Source organism: Vitis riparia, chromosome 17 (genome assembly GCF_004353265.1).
Source record: "Vitis riparia cultivar Riparia Gloire de Montpellier isolate 1030 chromosome 17, EGFV_Vit.rip_1.0, whole genome shotgun sequence".
Classification (NCBI taxonomy): domain Eukaryota; kingdom Viridiplantae; phylum Streptophyta; class Magnoliopsida; order Vitales; family Vitaceae; genus Vitis; species Vitis riparia.
Window position 1 is genome coordinate 13,998,188 of NC_048447.1, and position 18,831 is coordinate 14,017,018.

The following is an 18,831-nucleotide window of genomic DNA, read 5'->3' on the forward strand; positions in this document are numbered from 1 at the left end:
AGACCGATATAATTAATAAAATTAAAGTAGCGAAAAAATATAATTAAGATATTGAACAACGAGATTTGATTATAGGTATAGCACATTATGATTGATAATATTTTTAAATACATTTCATTTTAGGAGTTTGTTTATGTTACGGGTGTTTTTTATTATTATTATTATATTATTATTATTTTCAATGTTCTAGGTGGCAATTTTCACTAGTGAGTAAGGGTAAATTTGTAATTGGAGAGTAGAGGACACTGAATTGTAGGCAAATAGAGAGCAGAGTGGAGGCAGAGATTATTATAGTGGGTTTTTAAAGTCCCGTTAGCTATGAAAAGCTCACTTACCATGTGAGAAAGAAGGCCACCACCATCTACTGCCACTGTCTCTTCTCTTCTTTCTCTTTCTCAGTTCGAATATCAGCTACAGCTCAGAGCATAATCAGCGACAAGGAATGGAGTTTTTCTTCACATCCATTGCCAGATCCATCAAGCTCAGCAGTTACGCCATTTTGCTTGTGGTGTTGTTTTCTTGCTCCATTTTCACTTCTACAGGTGATGACCCAGATGCCACCATTTACCATTTTTTTCGAATATTGTGTTTTGGAAGTGTGTTTCTTGTTTCTATGCTACCATCCCATTTTTCGGGGGAATTTGTAGGAGAAATAAAAGATGGGTATGGGAATGGATGGAATGAAGGGTGTTAGCAGGATTGGGTTGTGGAAAATTTGTGGGGTTGGTGAGGATTGGAGTTGAAGCTCTGTTTCACTGATTCAGAGTTTGATCTGATTCATAAATGAATGGAAATAACCATAGGAAGGCAAAAATTCAGTTAGTTCTGGGGAATTAGCTTGGGGATTTCTCAGTTGAGACATAAAACAACCGAGATCTTTTATTCTAAGTGAGCTGCATATAGCAAGCAAGAGGGTTTTTTTATTTTTTAAAATTGGAATTATATTGCTTATATTATTTGTTTGTGGTTAAAATTGGACAGTTGTCTCCTGATTGCATGGAAGAATGCATTTTGTGGTATAGTAATTGAAAGAGAAGAAGGAATTATGATCATTGTGATTGAAAGTGAAATTTTCATATATATACTTGAAACAGAGAAACAGATACATGCTTTTCTCTCTTATTTTCACTTCTTTTTATTAGTATTTTTATTGCCCTTTTCTTATTTCATGATCATTGGTAAATCCTCACTACTAATCTTTGAAGAGAAAAAGGAGTTGGAGAGATTTTCAAATAGGGTGCATTTCCCATTTCCTTCATTTACCCAAGGAGATTTTTCAATTGTTTCTTGGATCTGTACAGAGATGTAAAAGAGTAGAAAAAAGGTTTTTATGGAGGGTCGATACATGAATTTTCATGTATATCAGAGATCTAGTATCAATGAACTCAAGCATATTTATTTTGTTTGTTTTGACTCTTACATCACAGTAAGAAAATTGAGGTGTAATTTAACCAAAAAAAGAAAAGATTGAACTCTCCCTTTATGAAATTTAATGTCTTGAGAATCTTAAGAATTGAGGTATTCATCTTTCTTTGGTGGATGTTTCTGCAGAAGCCTACGATTCGCTTGATCCAGAGGGAAATATCACCATCAAGTGGGATGTAATGAGCTGGACTCCAGATGGTTATGTTGCTGTTGTAAGTAAAATATTAAACTACAAAATATTTTGATTGCAATAGTGAACCTTGTTCAAGCATCCACTTGCCTTTGCCCATGAATGGATTCCACTTACATTTCAATTGTTTTCTAGTTATGATCTAATCTTTTTATTCATGTTGGGCAGGCTGTTGTTACAATGTTCAACTTCCAGCAATATCGCCACATTCAAGCACCAGGATGGTCACTTGGATGGTCATGGGCCAAAAAGGAAGTAATCTGGAGTATGATGGGAGGACAAACAACAGAACAAGGGGATTGTTCAAGATTCAAAGGGAATGTACCACATTGCTGTAAAAAGGATCCAACAGTTGTGGATTTACTGCCAGGAACTCCTTACAACCAGCAGATTGCAAATTGCTGCAAAGGGGGTGTTATAAACTCATGGGTCCAGGACCCAGCTAATGCAGCAAGCTCATTCCAGGTCAGTGTGGGTGCAGCTGGGACTACCAACAAAACTGTCAAATTGCCAAAGAACTTCACGTTGAGAGCTCCAGGGCCTGGATATACTTGTGGGCCTGCCAAGATTGTAAAACCAACCAAGTTTACCACGGCGGATCAGAGGAGAGTCACTCAGGCTTTGAGTAAGTTAACTCACTAGTGCTTTTGGCCAGTTCTATGACATTCCCATTCATTAGCTAATGATGTACATATATGCCAGTATGTTCATTTAGCACTTCATCTAATGGACCAACAGGTGAAATCCTTGAACTTTGCGTAAGTAGTCATGCAATTGATTTTTAGCCGACACTATGATACTTCTGTTCATTAGCCAATAATATGGATAAATGCAAATATGTTCATATAGCAACTTGTATAAATAGACCAACAGGTGAGCAGCTGCTACGGTATTTATTCATTAGTCAACAAATATTAGATATATTCCAGTATGTTCATCGAGTAGTCCTTCTAAATGGACCACTGGCTGAAACAGGATGGCAAGACACATTGACAATGGATAATTTGTGTTCTTAATATGCATTTAAAGAGTTCTCAAGATTTAACTAATCTAATCTTCCTGTCCTATGGCAGTGACTTGGAATGTTACTTGCACGTATTCACAATTCCTGGCTCAGAAGACGCCTACATGTTGTGTCTCATTGTCATCGTTCTATAATGACACTATAGTATCCTGCCCAACTTGCACCTGTGGCTGTCAAAATAATCTAACTCATCCAGGGAGTTGTGTAGCGTAAGTTACATTGAGTGTCTTTTTTGCTGCCATTATTGCACCATTTTTCTTTCTTTTCTAAATTTGCATTTTCAGTGTTGTCAGTGCAATCAGTAATGATTTTCTCATGATTTTTTTCCTTTTCTTTTGTTGCTGTTTTACAGCCCAAACAATCCATATTTAGCTTCAGTCGTTGAAGGCTCGGGTAAAACCAGTTATCAGCCTCTCGTCCAGTGTACCAGCCATATGTGCCCAATCCGTGTCCATTGGCATGTTAAGCTCAACTACAAGGATTACTGGCGGGTGAAGATCACAATCACAAATTTCAATTACAGAATGAACTACACCCAATGGAATCTTGTTGTTCAACATCCCAACTTTGATAATCTCACACAGATTTTCAGTTTTAATTACAAGTCATTAACTCCTTATGCAGCCATAAGTACGTCATATCTTCTCAAGATTTGGTTTTGCAAAGTTGTTGTCTGCCAGATTTTTAAATAAAAAACATGCAACTGTTCGTCTTAATCCTAACATCTATTTGTGAATATGAATTTTGGTTATACAGATGACACTGCCATGTTATGGGGAGTCAAGTTTTACAATGATTTGCTCTCTCAAGCTGGTCCTCTTGGGAATGTGCAGTCAGAGCTACTATTTCGAAAGGATAAAGCAACTTTCACTTTTGATAAGGGATGGGCTTTCCCTCGAAGAATTTATTTCAATGGTGATAATTGCGTCATGCCTCCACCAGATGCCTACCCATGGTTGCCAAATGCCAGCTCCCGACCCACTGTCTCTCTCCTTTACTCAATCTTGACAATCTTGGCGGTTTCTGTCATTGTATTGGCTTATGCTTAGTAAATTATACAGGAAAAATCCAAGAAATTACCTGTTCTGGAAATTTCACAAACTTCAATCTGGTTTAGATCATACGAAAAGTCGTGGAAATCTCACCAATGGGGTTGAATGTGTTGGTGCTGTGTTTCAAGGTTAATGCAGGTCACTAAAAAACTCTGCCTTGTTATCTATTTTATGCATTGGGGGTGAGTTTAATTTTGCTTAGATTTAGTTTTTGTGTTGTAAGTTTATGTATTTTTATTTATACCTTTGATAATTTTGTTTCTAGCATATCCACAAAAATATTCTTAGCGTTGTAATAAGGAAATTCACGAGCAAATGACAGTTGATATATGGTTTTGTATATATTCCATTGTGTTTTTGTTAACTTGATATTCATTGTTGCCATATTTTCTGCCAGTCAGGCTTTTGGAGTTGCTGGAGTTTTGTTCTCCAACCTTCAAGAACATTTGATTATCGGTCGCATGGGGTTAGTTAAGTATTAGATGCAGGTGGGTAGTCTCACAATCTTAATCTTATTTCCATTTTCATTCTCGAGTTTCAAACACATAATCAGATCATGTACTACATAAAAGAAGGGGCAGCTAATGAACTTCCACATCCAAATTGCAAATTAAAAGAAACAAGGACAGGAAATGAAGGGTTGATTTTATCAATGGTGTACCATGAAAAACTTCAAGAGTTCTTGGACATTTCATATGGAGCTTTGATTTAGTTTATTTATCTGCAAGCTCAACTCCCTCATGTAACATCTGTATGATTGAAATATCCAATTGAAAATCTCTTCTACAGCTTATGGACATTGTGATATCATAAACCTGCCTTCAAAACCACCCTGCATTTTATGCCTCAAAGATTTCCAAAAGCTACCTCTCTTCTCTTAGAAGTATCACCAAATGGTGTACAGTATCATCAAAAGCAGAGGAGCTGCCATTGTCCAAAAGGCAAATGGATTTGCATGGGCAGAGTTTGGTAAAAATGGATATGTATCAGGCGGGGGCAGCTTGCACTCATCACCATTAAAATAAACTTTTCGAGGGAATGCCCATCCCTGCTTGAAAGTAAATGTATCCTTGTTCTTCTGAAGAAGCACCTCAGACTGGACATTTCCATGCTGTCCAGCTTCCACTAGTAGGTCATTGTAGAATTTCATGCCATAGAACATACCAGTGTCATCTGCAAATACAGTGAACTAGTTAGAAAATCTTATTAGCAATTGAGTTTGAATCTGGGTTTTCGCAGCTCTGGATGAAAAAGCATTTGAAGTAGGTTTGCACTCACTTATGGATTCATAGGGGACAAGAGGCTTGTAATCAAAGCTAAATACTTGTGTGACATTGTTGAGATTGGGATGCTGTGCAACAAGTGTCCACTGTGTATAATTCATCCGATAGTTAAAATTAGTAATGGCGATCTTCACTCGCCAATAATCCTTGTAGTTGAGCTTGACATGCCAGTGCACCCGTATGGGACACATATGGTGTGTGCATTGTAGCAATGGTGTATTGCTCCTCTTTGGATTGTGTAACGCCTTCAGTTTCTTTGAGTCACTTCTGCGTATCCACAATTATATTCAATGAAAAGCAGATCAACAAGCATATATATGCATTTTCAATTGTGCTGTGCTGCATGAGACTGAATGAGAGGCTTACGAGATACACATGTTCTTGTTGCGGCAACCACACGCGCAGGATGGGCATGGGGTCATGGTATCATTGTAAAAACTTGAGAAGGAAACACAACAGGTGGGGTTTTTGGACGCCAGAAACTGAGAATAGGTGCAGGTAACATTCCAAGTCACTGCCAAATGGAAAATATTATCAAACAGATGATTTCCATTTTCAGTCAGAAGACCTTCAAAACAGTAAAAGAAGAATAAAAGGATAGGTATCTGAAAAGATCAGTGAAGAAGAGACATACTCATTGCTTGAGTTTTTCGTCTATGATCAGGAGTCAAGTAGACGGTGGAGGGGACAATTTTGGCAGGGCCACAAGTGTATCCTGGTCCTGGACCAAGCAAAGTGAAATTCTTGGGAAGTTTCACTGTTTTGTTTGAAGTCCCAGCTTGCCCAACGCTCACCTGAAAGGAGGAGACTGATCCTGCAGGATCCTGCCCCCAGGCGGCCACCACACCAGCCTTGCAACAATTGGCAATTTGTTGGTTGTAAGGAACTCCAGGAAGCAAGTCAACAACTGTTGGGGTTTTCTCACAGCAGTGTGGTATGTTCGCTTTGAACTTGGAACAGTCTCCTTGCTCTGTTGTTTGGGCTCCCACCATTGACCAGATCACTTCTTTCTTAGCCCATGACCATGATAGGGTCCAGCCAGGGGTCATGATGTGCCGGTACATTTGGAAGTTGTTCATAGTCACCAGAGCCTGGAAGAACTCAATTAAATGATGTTTGATTCGTTGGTGATTTGTTCAAGAATTGTTTTGGGATCTTCTTGAAAGCCATGTTAATTGCCAAGAAAGAGGTGGGAAAAGAAACGATAATTTACAGTTCATAATTGGGCCTGAAGGTTGTTGCAAAATTCTAAGTTCTCCTGTTGGATGATTTTTTACCTGCTTTTAGACTTTGCTCCAGAATATTGACAATTAAAATGATCCTAAATTTGGTGTATAGATTCAGGGAGCAATGGATAAGTTGGTTGTTTGATACTAAATAATGATACAGACCATCAACACAGAGATGTTACTCACCACATAACCATCTGGGGTCCAAGACACAACATCCCATTTTATTGTTATGTTTCCGGTTGGATCCAGTGGATCATAGGCAACTAAAATCACAGAAGCAATAGAAAGAGTGAACAAACAGATAGAAAAATGTAAGCCACTGACAGAAAAGAAAATCTAACGTCCAAGTTTGGGAACCTTACTTGCATGAGAAACCATCATGAAAAATATGATAACTGAGAAAATGTGCTTCAACTCCCTGAATGAGTAACAGTCCTGCCATTGGCAACGATCTTTAGCTTCGAAGGGAGTATGGTGAACTGGGTTTGCAGAATTATTGAATTCCATGACAAAAATAAGTTCACCGGGATCAAAAGCTCTCCGGTGACACTCAAAGAAGGCAGCAGTATGTTATAAAAAGGGAATAGGAGTCTACAATGAAAATGAGTGTATGGAGATGGCTCACCTAATGGGCGTTAGGTACTTCATCATGTAACATTTTCATGTCTCTCTCATTTTTCTTTGCTTCAGTTCCTGCATCTTGAAGCGTCTTAGACGTTTGAACAAAACAGCTCAAGGGTCATGTCCTGGGCAGTGATGATCAGATGGTATGAAGTTCATGTGAGCATGAGAACATGTTAAAATCATGCATACTACTCTCTGACAAAGACTGGTACTTAAACTCTGTGTGCTTGAGCCCATTCGATCATCATTCAATCTCTAATGGATATGCAAGGTCAACTACCCCCAAATCCCAACAAAAATACACCGGAAATGACTCAATTTCCATCTTTTTCGTTCATCAAATCAGGTTTCCTTTTTATTCAGATCAATTTTGTGTCTCTGATTCTAGAGTAATTCCTCCATAGCTAACAGCAAGATAGTTGACTGGATTTGCTAATGCACCTAAAATGACGAGAGGATAGTACTATTTTTCTAGGTTTATGTCATTTATAACCTTCACTCATTGTCTCATAGATCAATTGGATTTGGGTTGTTACTGGGTTAATGAATTAAATCCCCATAATAAATCCGTAACAATCAGATTGTGTGCAACCAGTGAAAGGAATATGCATGGTGGGTCGACCTACTTCCATTAGCCCTTGTGCAGTATGCCATGCCAACCCAAATCCATGAACAGACTTGTGGGTTGGCAGCCTGGGTCTAGTTTTTCCGGGACAAGTAGTCTCTCCCCATCTGATAAAGATCTTCCAACTATGTAAAGAGACCTCTCAATAGTCAGGAAAAGAAAATACAGGCTATTAGTTGATGATGTATGCTAGATAATACCTCAATCAAGGAACAATGCGGCAACAGCTAGTACAAGCCATTACAGTAGTTATGGACAATCTTACATAGAACATATCCTCTCCTTGAACAATATGTATATATATATATTTGCTGATTACATGCCTGATAATGTCATATCTGAAATCGCTCAGGAAACATTTCCCTCTTTGAATCCTTTCAATCTCTAGTAGAATGATCACTGAAATGCTAGCAATATCAAAAGTACTAGGGAAGCCAGTGTTGATGATGCAATTTGATTTGCAGGGGCGGAGCCCGCCAACAAAGGGTACGAGTCAGGAAGGGGCATCATGCATTCATCACCATTGAAGTAAATTCTCTGAGGGAAAGCCCAACCCTCCTTCAATGTGAATGTGTTCTTGTCCTTCTGAAGAATCATTTCAGACTGGACATTTCCATCTGGCCCATCTTCCATTAGCACATCATTATAGAACTTTATGCCGTAAAACATACCTGAGTCATCTGCCCAATCAAAATAGCAGGAGTTATGCCCTCATAATTTCAGTTGGACATAGCATGTAGCATAATGCTGTGTTATGGGAATGTATGGACTTACTTATGGACGTGTATGGAATGAGTGGCTTGTAAGCAAAGCTGAAAACTTGTGTGATATTATTCAGATTGGGATGCTGAGCAACCAGCGTCCACTGCGTGTAGTTCATTCTGTAGTTAAAATTAGTGATGGTAATCTTCACACGCCAATACTCCTTGTAATTGACCTTCACATGCCAGTGCACCCGGACTGGGCAATTGTGTTGAGTACACTGCAGCAGCGGCATATTATCCTTTGTTGGAGTGTGTAGTCCCACCACGCTCTCAATTTTTGTATCACTCCTGCATTGTACCCCCCAATAAGAAACATTTATGAGTAAAAACAAGCACATATTCTTACATTTATGCTACTGAATTGAAGGCTTACATGATGCAGTTGGTTTTGTTCTGGCAACCACAGGCACAGGATGTACAAGGGGTGATTGCTGAGTTGTAAAAAGATGAGAAGGAGACACAGCAGTTTGGGTACTTGGAGACCACCATCTGTGAGTAACTACATGTAACATTCCATGTCACTGCGGAAGCAGAAGGGAAAAAAAAAATTAATGGTAAGGACTAAGGACCAAGGACTAAGGACTAGAGACGAATATTTAGTTAAATATAGGAGAATGAGACTTACTCAATGCCTGAGTTTTTCTCCGGCCATCTGAAGAGAGGAAGATGGAGGATGGCACAGTTTTTGCTTGGCCACAAGTGTAGCCAGGTCCTGGACCAAGCAAAGTAAAATTCTTGGGCAGTCTTACTGTTTTATTTGACGTGCCAGAAAGCCCCACACTCAGTTGAAAGGATGAGACTGCAGCAGACGAGTCTTGGCCCCATGATGCCACAACGCCTCCCTTGCAACAATTGGCAATTTGTTGGTTGTAAGGGACTCCAGGCAGCAAGTCAATCACTGTGGGATTCCTCTTACAACAGTGTGGGATGTTCCCTTTGAACTTTGAACAGTCTCCTTGTTCAGTAGCTTGGGCTCCCACCATAGACCAGATCACTTCTTTCTTAGCCCATGTCCACCCTAAGGTCCAACCAGGGCTCATGATGTGCCGATACATTTGGAAGTTGCTCATTGTCAGCACTGCCTGAGAAGTAATCAAATTGTGATGCTTGCATGTGATGAGAGCTAGATGATAACTTGCTAGAAGGAAGGAGAAAGTCCCCAAATTGAGTGTACTCACCACATAACCATCTGAGGTCCAAGACATAACATCCCATTTGATCGTTATGTTCCCATTTGGATCCAGCGGATCATATGCCACTGGAATCAAAACAGAGAACCCCCAAAGAAAAACATATGAGAAGAACTGAAGTCAAATTAAGTTCCTAATTTAGATTTCTTGAGTTAGTGCCTCACCTGCAGGAGATAAGACCATACTAAAGAAGACAGCTGAGACAATTGAGTATGCAACTCTATTGAATTCCATTCTCAGAAGCATAATGAGATAGCAAGGGAAAATTCAAGACTATTTCATAGGCTAAGTATTTATATAAAAGATGTCATCAAAAAGTAGAAAAATTGGTGCTAAAAAAAAGACTGTTACCTAATCCTTTTCCACAAAGTCCATCTCCATCTCCATCTTTGGGACAGCTTGAGAAGCAAGGTGGAACAGGTCAACTCTCCTCTGATGAAGACACTTTACCAGTTGCCAGAGACCAGAATGCTTCAACAGAAAAAATTAGCATTGATCAGGTCCTCCCTATCAGGCTGTTAAGTTAATATGGTTTATATGCAAAGAGCAAACACCTACTCTGCAGTTGGCACATCACCCCCACTGCGAATTGTACAAATATAAGAGAATATAGAGATCATGATAAAGACAGACTCTCTGTATCTTCATGTACAACCCCATCAGGGATTCTCTATTGGCTACTGGGAGAATTGATGACCCAAATCATACAAGCAAATAAATGTCCAACTGGAGAATCATTTTGAATGATGAGTTCCACAGGATGCAATTAGGCCTGATTAATATAGAAGAAAAGCAGGCTATTAATTTCCAAGAATGCACAAAAATATGCCTAACATTACATGAATCATTGATTCTGACCTTTTGGTTTTTTTAATGGAAAGCCATACATTTGACTAACTTGGACAGGGATTTTTCATCCTCCAAGGTTGGTGCCTGGAGGAAACGCATTATTTGGCCTGCACCTTGTGCCAACAATGCAGGAACACCAGCCCTGATTCCACCAGTTCAATTCTGAGGCAAGTGCTTGTAAATGATAAAAATTTGGAAAAAAAATAAAAATAAAAAAATTCTCTTTGTTAAGAGTTTATACATGATAAAACTAAAAATAAAATAATAATTAATTTAAATAATATTTTTTTCAACACAGTCTAGTACATGATTTTTTAAAATAAGACATGCATTTAGAAAATACAAAAATATGAAGGCAACTTATTAAATATTTTTTTATTAATTTGCAAATGTAAATAATTCATCAAACATTTTTTTATTCTTAAAATATATAATTATCCTTGTAAAATAATCTATGATGTTGTTTTGTGAAATATAAATATTGATTTTATTTATTATATTATCTAATATGATATCTTGAAATAATACAAGTCTTGCCATGAGTATGATATCAAATATTATAAAATGATTTAACCTTCTCTTTTTTTATACCGAAAACCAATTAGTTTTTAAATGATACGGTCAAAGCCTTGAATTTTTTTGGCTCTACACACCTTTGCTTTGGTGGGTGGATCTTTAGTATTTTTCTTTCATAAAGTTTTCTTTGATGTTTTTCTGAAATATACTCGTCGAGTAAAAGGCGAATATGCACTCATACAAGATAATAATGGTATTAGTACTAAAGTATATTTAGTTTCTCCTAGTAGTAAGATAATTTGATTATGACTAACATTATTAACAAGTTACCAACATTATAAAGGAAGCTTCATAAAAGTATGCATCTCGAGTAGAAGAAGATGCCTTTAGAAACCATGGTCACATGCATTCACCTCGAAGAAGGGGCAAAAGGAGAATATGCACTCATATAAGAGAACAATGGTAATATCACTTTGTATATTTAGAGTACGTTTGTGAGTGATTTTAGAAAGTATTTTTAGTATTTCTAATACTTGAATAATGAAAATTTTCAAGCATTAGAAATATTAAAAGTGTTTACTAGAATTACTGTCAAACATAAAATATGTTTGACTGTGATTCTTGGAAGCGTTTTTAGTATTTCTAATACTTAAAATTTTTACCTTTTAAATATTAAAAATGTTAAAAATATTTCCTAAAATTATTATTAAACATACTTTAAAATGTGTTTGGGAATGATTCTAAAAATCAATTCTAATATTTCTAACACTTAGATAATAAAAATTTTCAAGTATTAAAAATATTAAAAACGTTTTTTAGAATCACTACCAAATGAGCTCTTAGCTTCTATTGATAATAAATTGCCAAATAGTTATTTTCCCAAAATTCCCAACTGAAGCCTGAACATGAAAAGGTGAATCATATTGAAATAATAAAGGAATTCCAAGCCCAATAAATAAGAACCCACAACTTCCTTCAAAAACTAAAGAGTACTCTAAAGTTTGTTTAGGTTGTGCCAAAGCATAAACAATGTCACGTCTACTACAATCAGTTGCATAATGAAAGTTACCTATCATGCTAAGATAATCATATTGATTTCATATCATTTTCACCCTTAATAGGGAAGTAATCGGATACTATGATCAAAATGAGTAAATACATGATTGCAATCAATACAATTATATTTCTTCAAAATAATTTCAATATATTGCAAAAGATTTGAAAAAAAATCATCACATATCTTTGTAATTTCTATACCCACAATAAAATTAGTTTTACCAAGATCTTTCATATTAAAATGAATGTTAAGCTTTTTTTTTTTTTTTTTGGTTTTATTGATAATATGCAAATTTGAGTCAAAAAACAAAAAATCATCCGCATATAAGCTAACATGTGAATGTTCCTATGATTTATAATAGATATATTTGTCACGCTCATTTGGTTTATAATCATTTTCAATCATGTAGAAATAAAATTTCATACCATTGTTTGGGAGGCTACATTAGGAATAAATTAAAGAATTTAATACATTCTTGTTTTCCTTTTCAAACACTATAAATCATTTAGGTTGGTCCATATATCTTTTCTCATCCAAATCTACATTTTAAAAAGTTGTTTCTATATCCACCATTTGATGAATGATCAAATCATGTACCGTTATAATTGTAATTAGTAATCAAGTGAAGGCTACCTTGGTAACTAGACAACAATTCTAAAAAAGTCTAAATAAACTTTTGTCTAAAATAATTTGTAACAAATCTAAATTTATACTTTCTCTAGACTTCTAGATGAGTCACTCCTATCCCAACATCAACCTGATTATTTAGACATTTTTATTCTCGTCTCAAAAAAATTAAAATTAATGAAGCGGAGGCACAAGAATTTCCCATACTGGCCCGTTTGCGTTTAATTTTTTCATAATTTCAAAATTTTAATTTGATTTAACTTAAAAATAAATATAATTTGTAAATAAATATATACTATAATTTTTTATAATAATTTAATGAGAAATAACTTTAATTTTTTATATATATGTTAGAAAATGAAAAATGAAAATGAAAAACCTCCATTCCCTTGTCATCCCTCTTCTAATCAGTTTTTGATAACGGAATGCGAACACGAGACCAATTCTTGATGCCTTGTTCGGTTCGGTGAAGCAAACAGACCCTACAGATATTCCCTTACTCGATGCATTCATACGGTAAGCCTTGTAGACGAGTGTTCCGTTGCTTCTCTTTGCAGATTCACCATTCCTACCTAGTACAGATTTGGTTCCCCTCCTATTTACAGGCTCTTATGCACAATTTCACCTAATGTTCCGAGGCAGTAGTAAAACCCCTCTTGCTTGTTAACGTATCAAGTGGTATGATCAGCTGATGAGTAGCAGTATCAGTACCACGGACACAGGCAGAGTGGAATAAGAAATTGGATTGACATGAGCAGAGTTTGGCAGGAGTGGATTTGAATCTGGAGCTGGCATCATGCACTCATCCCCATTGAAATAGACTTTATGCGGAAACACCCACCCCCCTGCTTCAATGTAAATATGCCCATGTCCTTTCGAAAAATCAACTCTGACTGCACGTTCCCCTCTGGGGTCCAGCTTCCCTTAATATGTCATTATAGTTCTTTATGCCATAAACCAGTGTCATCTGCATATTCACAACATATATAAGTTAGAATCAGGCTCGATTGGCTTCAACCAACAACAAAATCAAGTACATTGAGTCATAAGCACTTACTAATGGGTTTGTATGGGACTAGCGGCTTGTACACAAAGCTGTAAACTTGGGCAACAATGTTGAGATTTGGATGCTGCAGAAGGGGTGTCCACTGAGTGTAGTTCATTTTGTAGATGAAATTGGTAATGGCAATCTTCACACGCCAATACTCCTTGTAAGTAGTTGGCCTTCACATGCCAATGCACCCGGATTGGACACATATTCTGTGTGCATTCAGCTTCAGCTCGGCGTCCTCTATAGTTGTGTTCATTTCCACCTTACTCGTAATCTTTGAACCACTTCTGCATTTACACTCCATAGTATTCGTATCACACAAAGACAAACTAATCCTTGAATTGAAACTTTACAAGAGGCTTACATGACACAGTTGTTCTCATTCTGGCAAGCACAAGCACAAGATGGACAAGGAGTGATGATATCGCTGCAAAAAGACGAGAAGGAGTCGCAGCATCTTGGTTTGGCAGAGGCCACCAGCTGTGAGTAGGTGCACTTCACACTCCGTCATTGCAAACAAAAATTGAAAGCAAGAAGATATGAGTTGAAATGGTACTAGAATCTAGCATTTAAGCTTAGGAAGGAAAAAAACTCAACTTACTCAGTAGGTTTCTCGCCGGCCATCAGAGGAGAGGGAAAGTGAAGGAGCTTCAATGGTTGCTTGGCTGCATGTGTAGCCTGTCCCTGGACCCAGCAAAGTGAAATTCTTGGGCAGTCTCACTGTTTTATTTGAAGTGCCCGAAAGCCCAACGCTAAGCTGAAACTGCAGCTCTGGGATCATGTCACTGTGATGCCAGAACACCACCCTTGCAGCAACCAGCAATCTGTTGGGTGTAAGGGGCTCCATGGAGCAAGTCAATAACAGTTGGATTCCTCCTGCAACAGTGTGGGATGTTTCCTTGGAACAAGAAATAGTATCCCTGGTCAGTGGCTGCTACCACCATTGACCAGATTACTTCTTTCTTAGTCCATGTCCATCCCATTATGTCCCAAGCCAAATCTAACCCATATTCAATTGGGTTAGTTTCATTGTTTTCCCAAACCCAATCATTTACACCATCCATAACCTCCAAAATCTCGTTGGATTTGGTTCCAAGTTGCAAACCAGTGAAGAATCCCATTTTACCCCCATGAAAAAGGCCCTATTTTCCTCGGGCATCAAGAAGCCCTTTTCTGAAGTTGCCCTCCAGACGAGAGAATCCATAAGGCCACCAGCTGTGAGTAGGTGCACTTCACACTCCGTCATTGCAAAGAAAAATTGAAAGCAAGAAGTTATGAGTTGAAATGGTACTAGAATTTAGCATTTAAGCTTAGAAAGGAAAAAAACTTAACTTACTCAGTAGGTTTCTCGCCGGCCATCAGAGGAGAGGGAAAGTGAAGGAGCTTCAATGGTTGCTTGGCTGCATGTGTAGCCTGTCCCTGGACCCAGCAAAGTGAAATTCTTGGGCAGTCTCACTGGTTTATTTGAAGTGCCCGAAAGCCCAACGCTAAGCTGAAACTGCAGCTCTGGGATCATGTCACTGTGATGCCAGAACACCACCCTTGCAGCAACCAGCAATCTGTTGGGTGTAAGGGGCTCCATGGAGCAAGTCAATAACAGTTGGATTCCTCCTGCAACAGTGTGGGATGTTTCCTTGGAACAAGAAACAGTATCCCTGGTCAGTGGCTGCTCCCACCATTGACCAGATTACTTATTTCTTAGCCCATGTCCATCCCATTATGTCCCAAGCCAAATCTAACCCATATTCGATTGGGTTAGTTTTCTGAAGAGAGAATCCCTGAAAAGGCCCTATTTTCCTCTGCCACTCTCAATCCTCGCAGGTACTAATCCTCACAGTGTGGGATGTTTCCTTGGAAAAAGAAACAGTATCCCTGGTCAGTGGCTGCACCCACCATTGACCAGATTACTTATTTCTTAGCCCATGTCCGTCCCATTATGTTCCAAGCCAAATCTAACCCATATACGATTGGGTTAGTTTCCTGAAGAGAGAATCCCTTAAAAGGCCCTATTTTCCTCTGCCAGTCTCAATCATCGCAGGTACTAATCTAATCATGTTATTATTTTTCTTTTTCTTTTTTGCAACCCCCGTTTGATTCCCAAGAAAATCCATCCCCCATTCGATTTCCGGGAAAATTCATCCTCGTTTGATTTCCGAGAAAATCCATGCCCCCCAAGGAATACCAAAAAAAATTCCTTTTTTTTTTGCTCCCTGTATTTTCTGGATCTGTTCTAGGGATCTCTTTGCTTTTGTGCCATTGGATTTAAATTTCACGAACCCTAAATCCACGATTTTTGAGCCAGGCTGAAAAACACAACCTTTCCCTGCAAATCATGATCAGATTACCAAATAGCATCTTTTTTTTTATAAAAAAAATTGGACAGATTTTGTATCCTGTGCGCGGGCTGGACTGGTAGGAAATATCTGGAAATTTCCCGAAAATTACCGAAATTTCCTTCGACCGATAATCGGTAACGAATATTGTGTCGAAGCCGGCCGGTAAAAAACGAAAACAAAATTTTCAACTTTCCCACACTTTCTTGGCAACCAAACATAATCACAACAAGCCGAACCACAAAAAAAAATCAAAACTTTCTCCATAATTTTTAGTCTACTTGGTTTTGTTGTAAAATAAAAAAATAAAAAAAAGAAATTTCATTTTTTAACTTTCCCATACTTTCTCGGATACCAAACACAACCACACCACCAAATATCCACAAAACTTACAGGAAACACCCGGGATCAGTGGCGTCTCAGATCCTCACTTCACTTCCCTTCATGGTCAGCGTGCAAGAAATTGGGTTTTCGGGCAGAGGACAAAATGAGTTTTGAGCATGGAAGCACCGGCTCTTTTGCAAGCATGGAAGCCTCCCTTCAAAAAATTTTCGCAAAAGCCCATGCTGGGCCCTGTCTTATTATGACACAGCCCACACCCCACCAGATGAGGTGACACCTTTGCCCTCAATGAGGATAGCTTTTATAGGCATCTTTGCATCCTTATTCCTCTCAGATTCCGATGTGGGATTGCTAACCAACCTCATCAATAAAAAAAAAATTTAACAAATCCACCCAAAGGATTTGAACCTTGTGCCTCAGATACTGTAAACCAACCTAGGACCACTCGTCTACACGCCTTTTATTATCTAATTTGCCAAACAAAATAATATATATTGGATTTTAAATTTTTTATAATATTTTTAAAGATTATAAATTAGTTTAAAATTTTATTTTTAATATATTCACATTTAAATATTCTATATATTTCATTTAATAAAATTTAAAATATTAATATGATTTATTTTGATCATATTAAAGATATAAAATAATATTATTGATTTTTAATTTATTTATATATTTTTAAAATTTTTATAATTATTTTTAATTTTAATAATATATAAATTATATATTTACGAGCCTTTTGGTCTCCGTCTTCGGCGGGTACCTCACTTTATAAGGGCATGTATGCACGAAAGTTAAGATGTTGGTATCACTTGAAGATTATAAGCAGACATCTGCTAATAGTTTTCACATCTCAATAAGGATGAACCCACGTGTCAATAGCTCATTCATTAGTGGGCCAAGTTGTGTCATTTGTTAGCGAGGTTGTAGAGCAAAAGCTATGGAGGGAGAGATTTTGTTAGAAAGTCATTGCTCAAGACTATTAGCCTTGCTTATGGGAATTTGCCTAATATGAACCATTGCACTAAATTACGGACCAACTACATGTTTAGAATGAGCTTCTTTGATCATGGTTAAAGCATTGGCTAAGAATTTGGTCACCCCACTCACTCTTAAGATCAACCACCATCATTGATGAGCGACACCAATATTGAGCCTCTAAGCAAGCCTTGTCAAAAAAACGTAGTCAACATAATCCAAGTTGAAAGACACACATTGCTCCATTAGTGCTACAGGTATTGTGTCTAATGGTTGACTTCATTCGTCTCATCTCTAATTTCAGCCAATTCTGAATTGTTTCATCCAAACATCATTCTCTTAGGAAATCAGAACTCAAGAAGCACTTAAGGGACTTTTCCATGCGCAAGTTCAATCTGTTTAATGAAAGCACTCACTCCCATGATCATATATTGCATTTTTCCTGACTAGCTTGCATGGTTCTCCCTATCATGGTTTCACAAGTTGTGAGAAGGGTTCATTTATTTCTTCTAATCCTTCGTGCAATGCATTTATGGTCCAACATCAATGCTTGATCCATCAAAGAATAGTTATCTTGAGTGCAGAGAATAGTGCAGAAAAGGAAATTAAACTCTCCTTGATACAAAAGAACGACTCAGTATAGGCAACGACAAAAATGTTTGAAATGACTCTTTTGAGTGTATATGGGCAATTGAATGGAGGTGAAAAGATGCCTCAAGGTGACTAATGGGGCACAATAATTTGATGGTCGAATAGGGATCTGCCGCCTCACTTGGCAGTGAGGTTGCAGGGGTGACCAGCCATTGAATGGGTAGAGTCCCCCACCAAGTGCCCTCTTCAGCCTCAAATATGGGTGGCTGTGGTGCGCTCCCCATTTCTCCCATATCCCATATCCCATATCCCATATGCCTGCATCTTCAATCCCATCCTGGTGCCTTTTAGTTTGAAATCCATCTTCATCCTCTTTAATTAATTTCTTCTTTGCCAAAGGGCGATTACTAAACAAAAGACTCTACAGATTTACACATATAGCAAAGATAATTTCAATACGTTGTTATTAACGAATCCACCATTCTTCCTTAAACTTCTCATCGTACATGTACATAAAAATCAACCCAATCTGAAAACGGGCATAGGATCTGAGTCCACAGAAACAAAGATATCACAGCCGGTCTGGTCTGTCCAGTCAAGCAGATCTTGCTTGGTTTATGAGCCCAGAAAAGTCTCTTAGAAACCCGAACGAGATCTGCAAAACAGAAATGAAGAAGAAAACATATGGGTCATGATCAAAACAAATAAGAATAATATTAGAAGAAAAAAAAATATTGTTAAGAAGAGAAACGGAAATCCCCGAAAACAATAGGAATGGGAGGAGTAGGAAAGACTAGCTCTAGACCCCCAATCCATGGAGAGGAAACCATGAAGGGAATAGATGGCTAAGCTTTCCTACTCTCCAATTCCCAAACATTCTCAGGAAATAAACGACTTCACACTTCAGACCCACGATCCGTCTCTTGAGCTCACCATCATCCCCCCTGCTTATCCCCTCTTTTATATACAAAACTTTGTTTTCTGGCCTGGTGGTAGTGGTTTTACAAAACCGCCTTTCGGTGTGGATCACAGCACATGGTTTTGCAAAACCGCTTCAGGGTCTATTGCTTTTCAC

General features: G+C 37.8%; 3 protein-coding genes, 1 long non-coding RNA gene and 1 pseudogene across 8 annotated transcripts; 1 reads left to right on the forward strand and 4 right to left on the reverse strand.

The window, feature by feature from the left end:
- The first annotated feature begins 304 nt into the window (after nt 1–304).
- LOC117904565 (protein COBRA-like) lies at nt 305–4,033 on the forward strand. Its single transcript, XM_034817239.1, has 6 exons — nt 305–542; nt 1,552–1,631; nt 1,784–2,240; nt 2,689–2,848; nt 2,992–3,269; nt 3,396–4,033. Exons 1-6 carry the CDS (start codon nt 443–445, stop codon nt 3,686–3,688), a joined length of 1,368 nt encoding a protein of 455 aa, XP_034673130.1. The 5' UTR covers nt 305–442; the 3' UTR covers nt 3,689–4,033.
- A 151-nt stretch (nt 4,034–4,184) lies between these two features.
- On the reverse strand, nt 4,185–7,544 carry LOC117904564 (COBRA-like protein 4). The gene is made up of 6 exons (XM_034817238.1): nt 6,569–7,544; nt 6,390–6,469; nt 5,609–6,065; nt 5,341–5,488; nt 4,970–5,241; nt 4,185–4,864 (listed from the first exon to the last, which is right to left on the reverse strand). Exons 1-6 carry the CDS (start codon nt 6,711–6,713, stop codon nt 4,578–4,580), a joined length of 1,389 nt encoding a protein of 462 aa, XP_034673129.1. The 5' UTR covers nt 6,714–7,544; the 3' UTR covers nt 4,185–4,577.
- An 83-nt stretch (nt 7,545–7,627) lies between these two features.
- Nucleotides 7,628–10,440, reverse strand: LOC117904566 (COBRA-like protein 4). Of its 5 annotated transcripts, none has more exons than XM_034817244.1 (7): nt 10,297–10,440; nt 9,761–10,181; nt 9,398–9,477; nt 8,845–9,301; nt 8,593–8,740; nt 8,230–8,507; nt 7,628–8,135 (listed from the first exon to the last, which is right to left on the reverse strand). In XM_034817244.1, the coding sequence occupies exons 3-7, from the start codon at nt 9,422–9,424 to the stop codon at nt 7,852–7,854; spliced, it is 1,194 nt and encodes a 397-aa protein (XP_034673135.1). In that variant the 5' UTR covers nt 9,425–9,477; nt 9,761–10,181; nt 10,297–10,440; the 3' UTR covers nt 7,628–7,851. The 5 variants fall into 5 exon arrangements, with proteins under 5 accessions (XP_034673135.1, XP_034673134.1, XP_034673133.1 ...); XM_034817243.1 differs by having other exon boundaries at nt 10,268–10,440; XM_034817242.1 differs by having other exon boundaries at nt 9,761–9,880; nt 9,968–10,440.
- A 2,376-nt stretch (nt 10,441–12,816) lies between these two features.
- LOC117904567 lies at nt 12,817–14,232 on the reverse strand (annotated as a pseudogene).
- A 347-nt stretch (nt 14,233–14,579) lies between these two features.
- Nucleotides 14,580–15,586, reverse strand: LOC117904569. Its single transcript, XR_004649600.1, has 2 exons — nt 14,846–15,586; nt 14,580–14,746 (listed from the first exon to the last, which is right to left on the reverse strand). It is a non-coding gene; the product is annotated as an uncharacterized LOC117904569 (long non-coding RNA).
- Nucleotides 15,587–18,831: the final 3,245 nt, after the last annotated feature.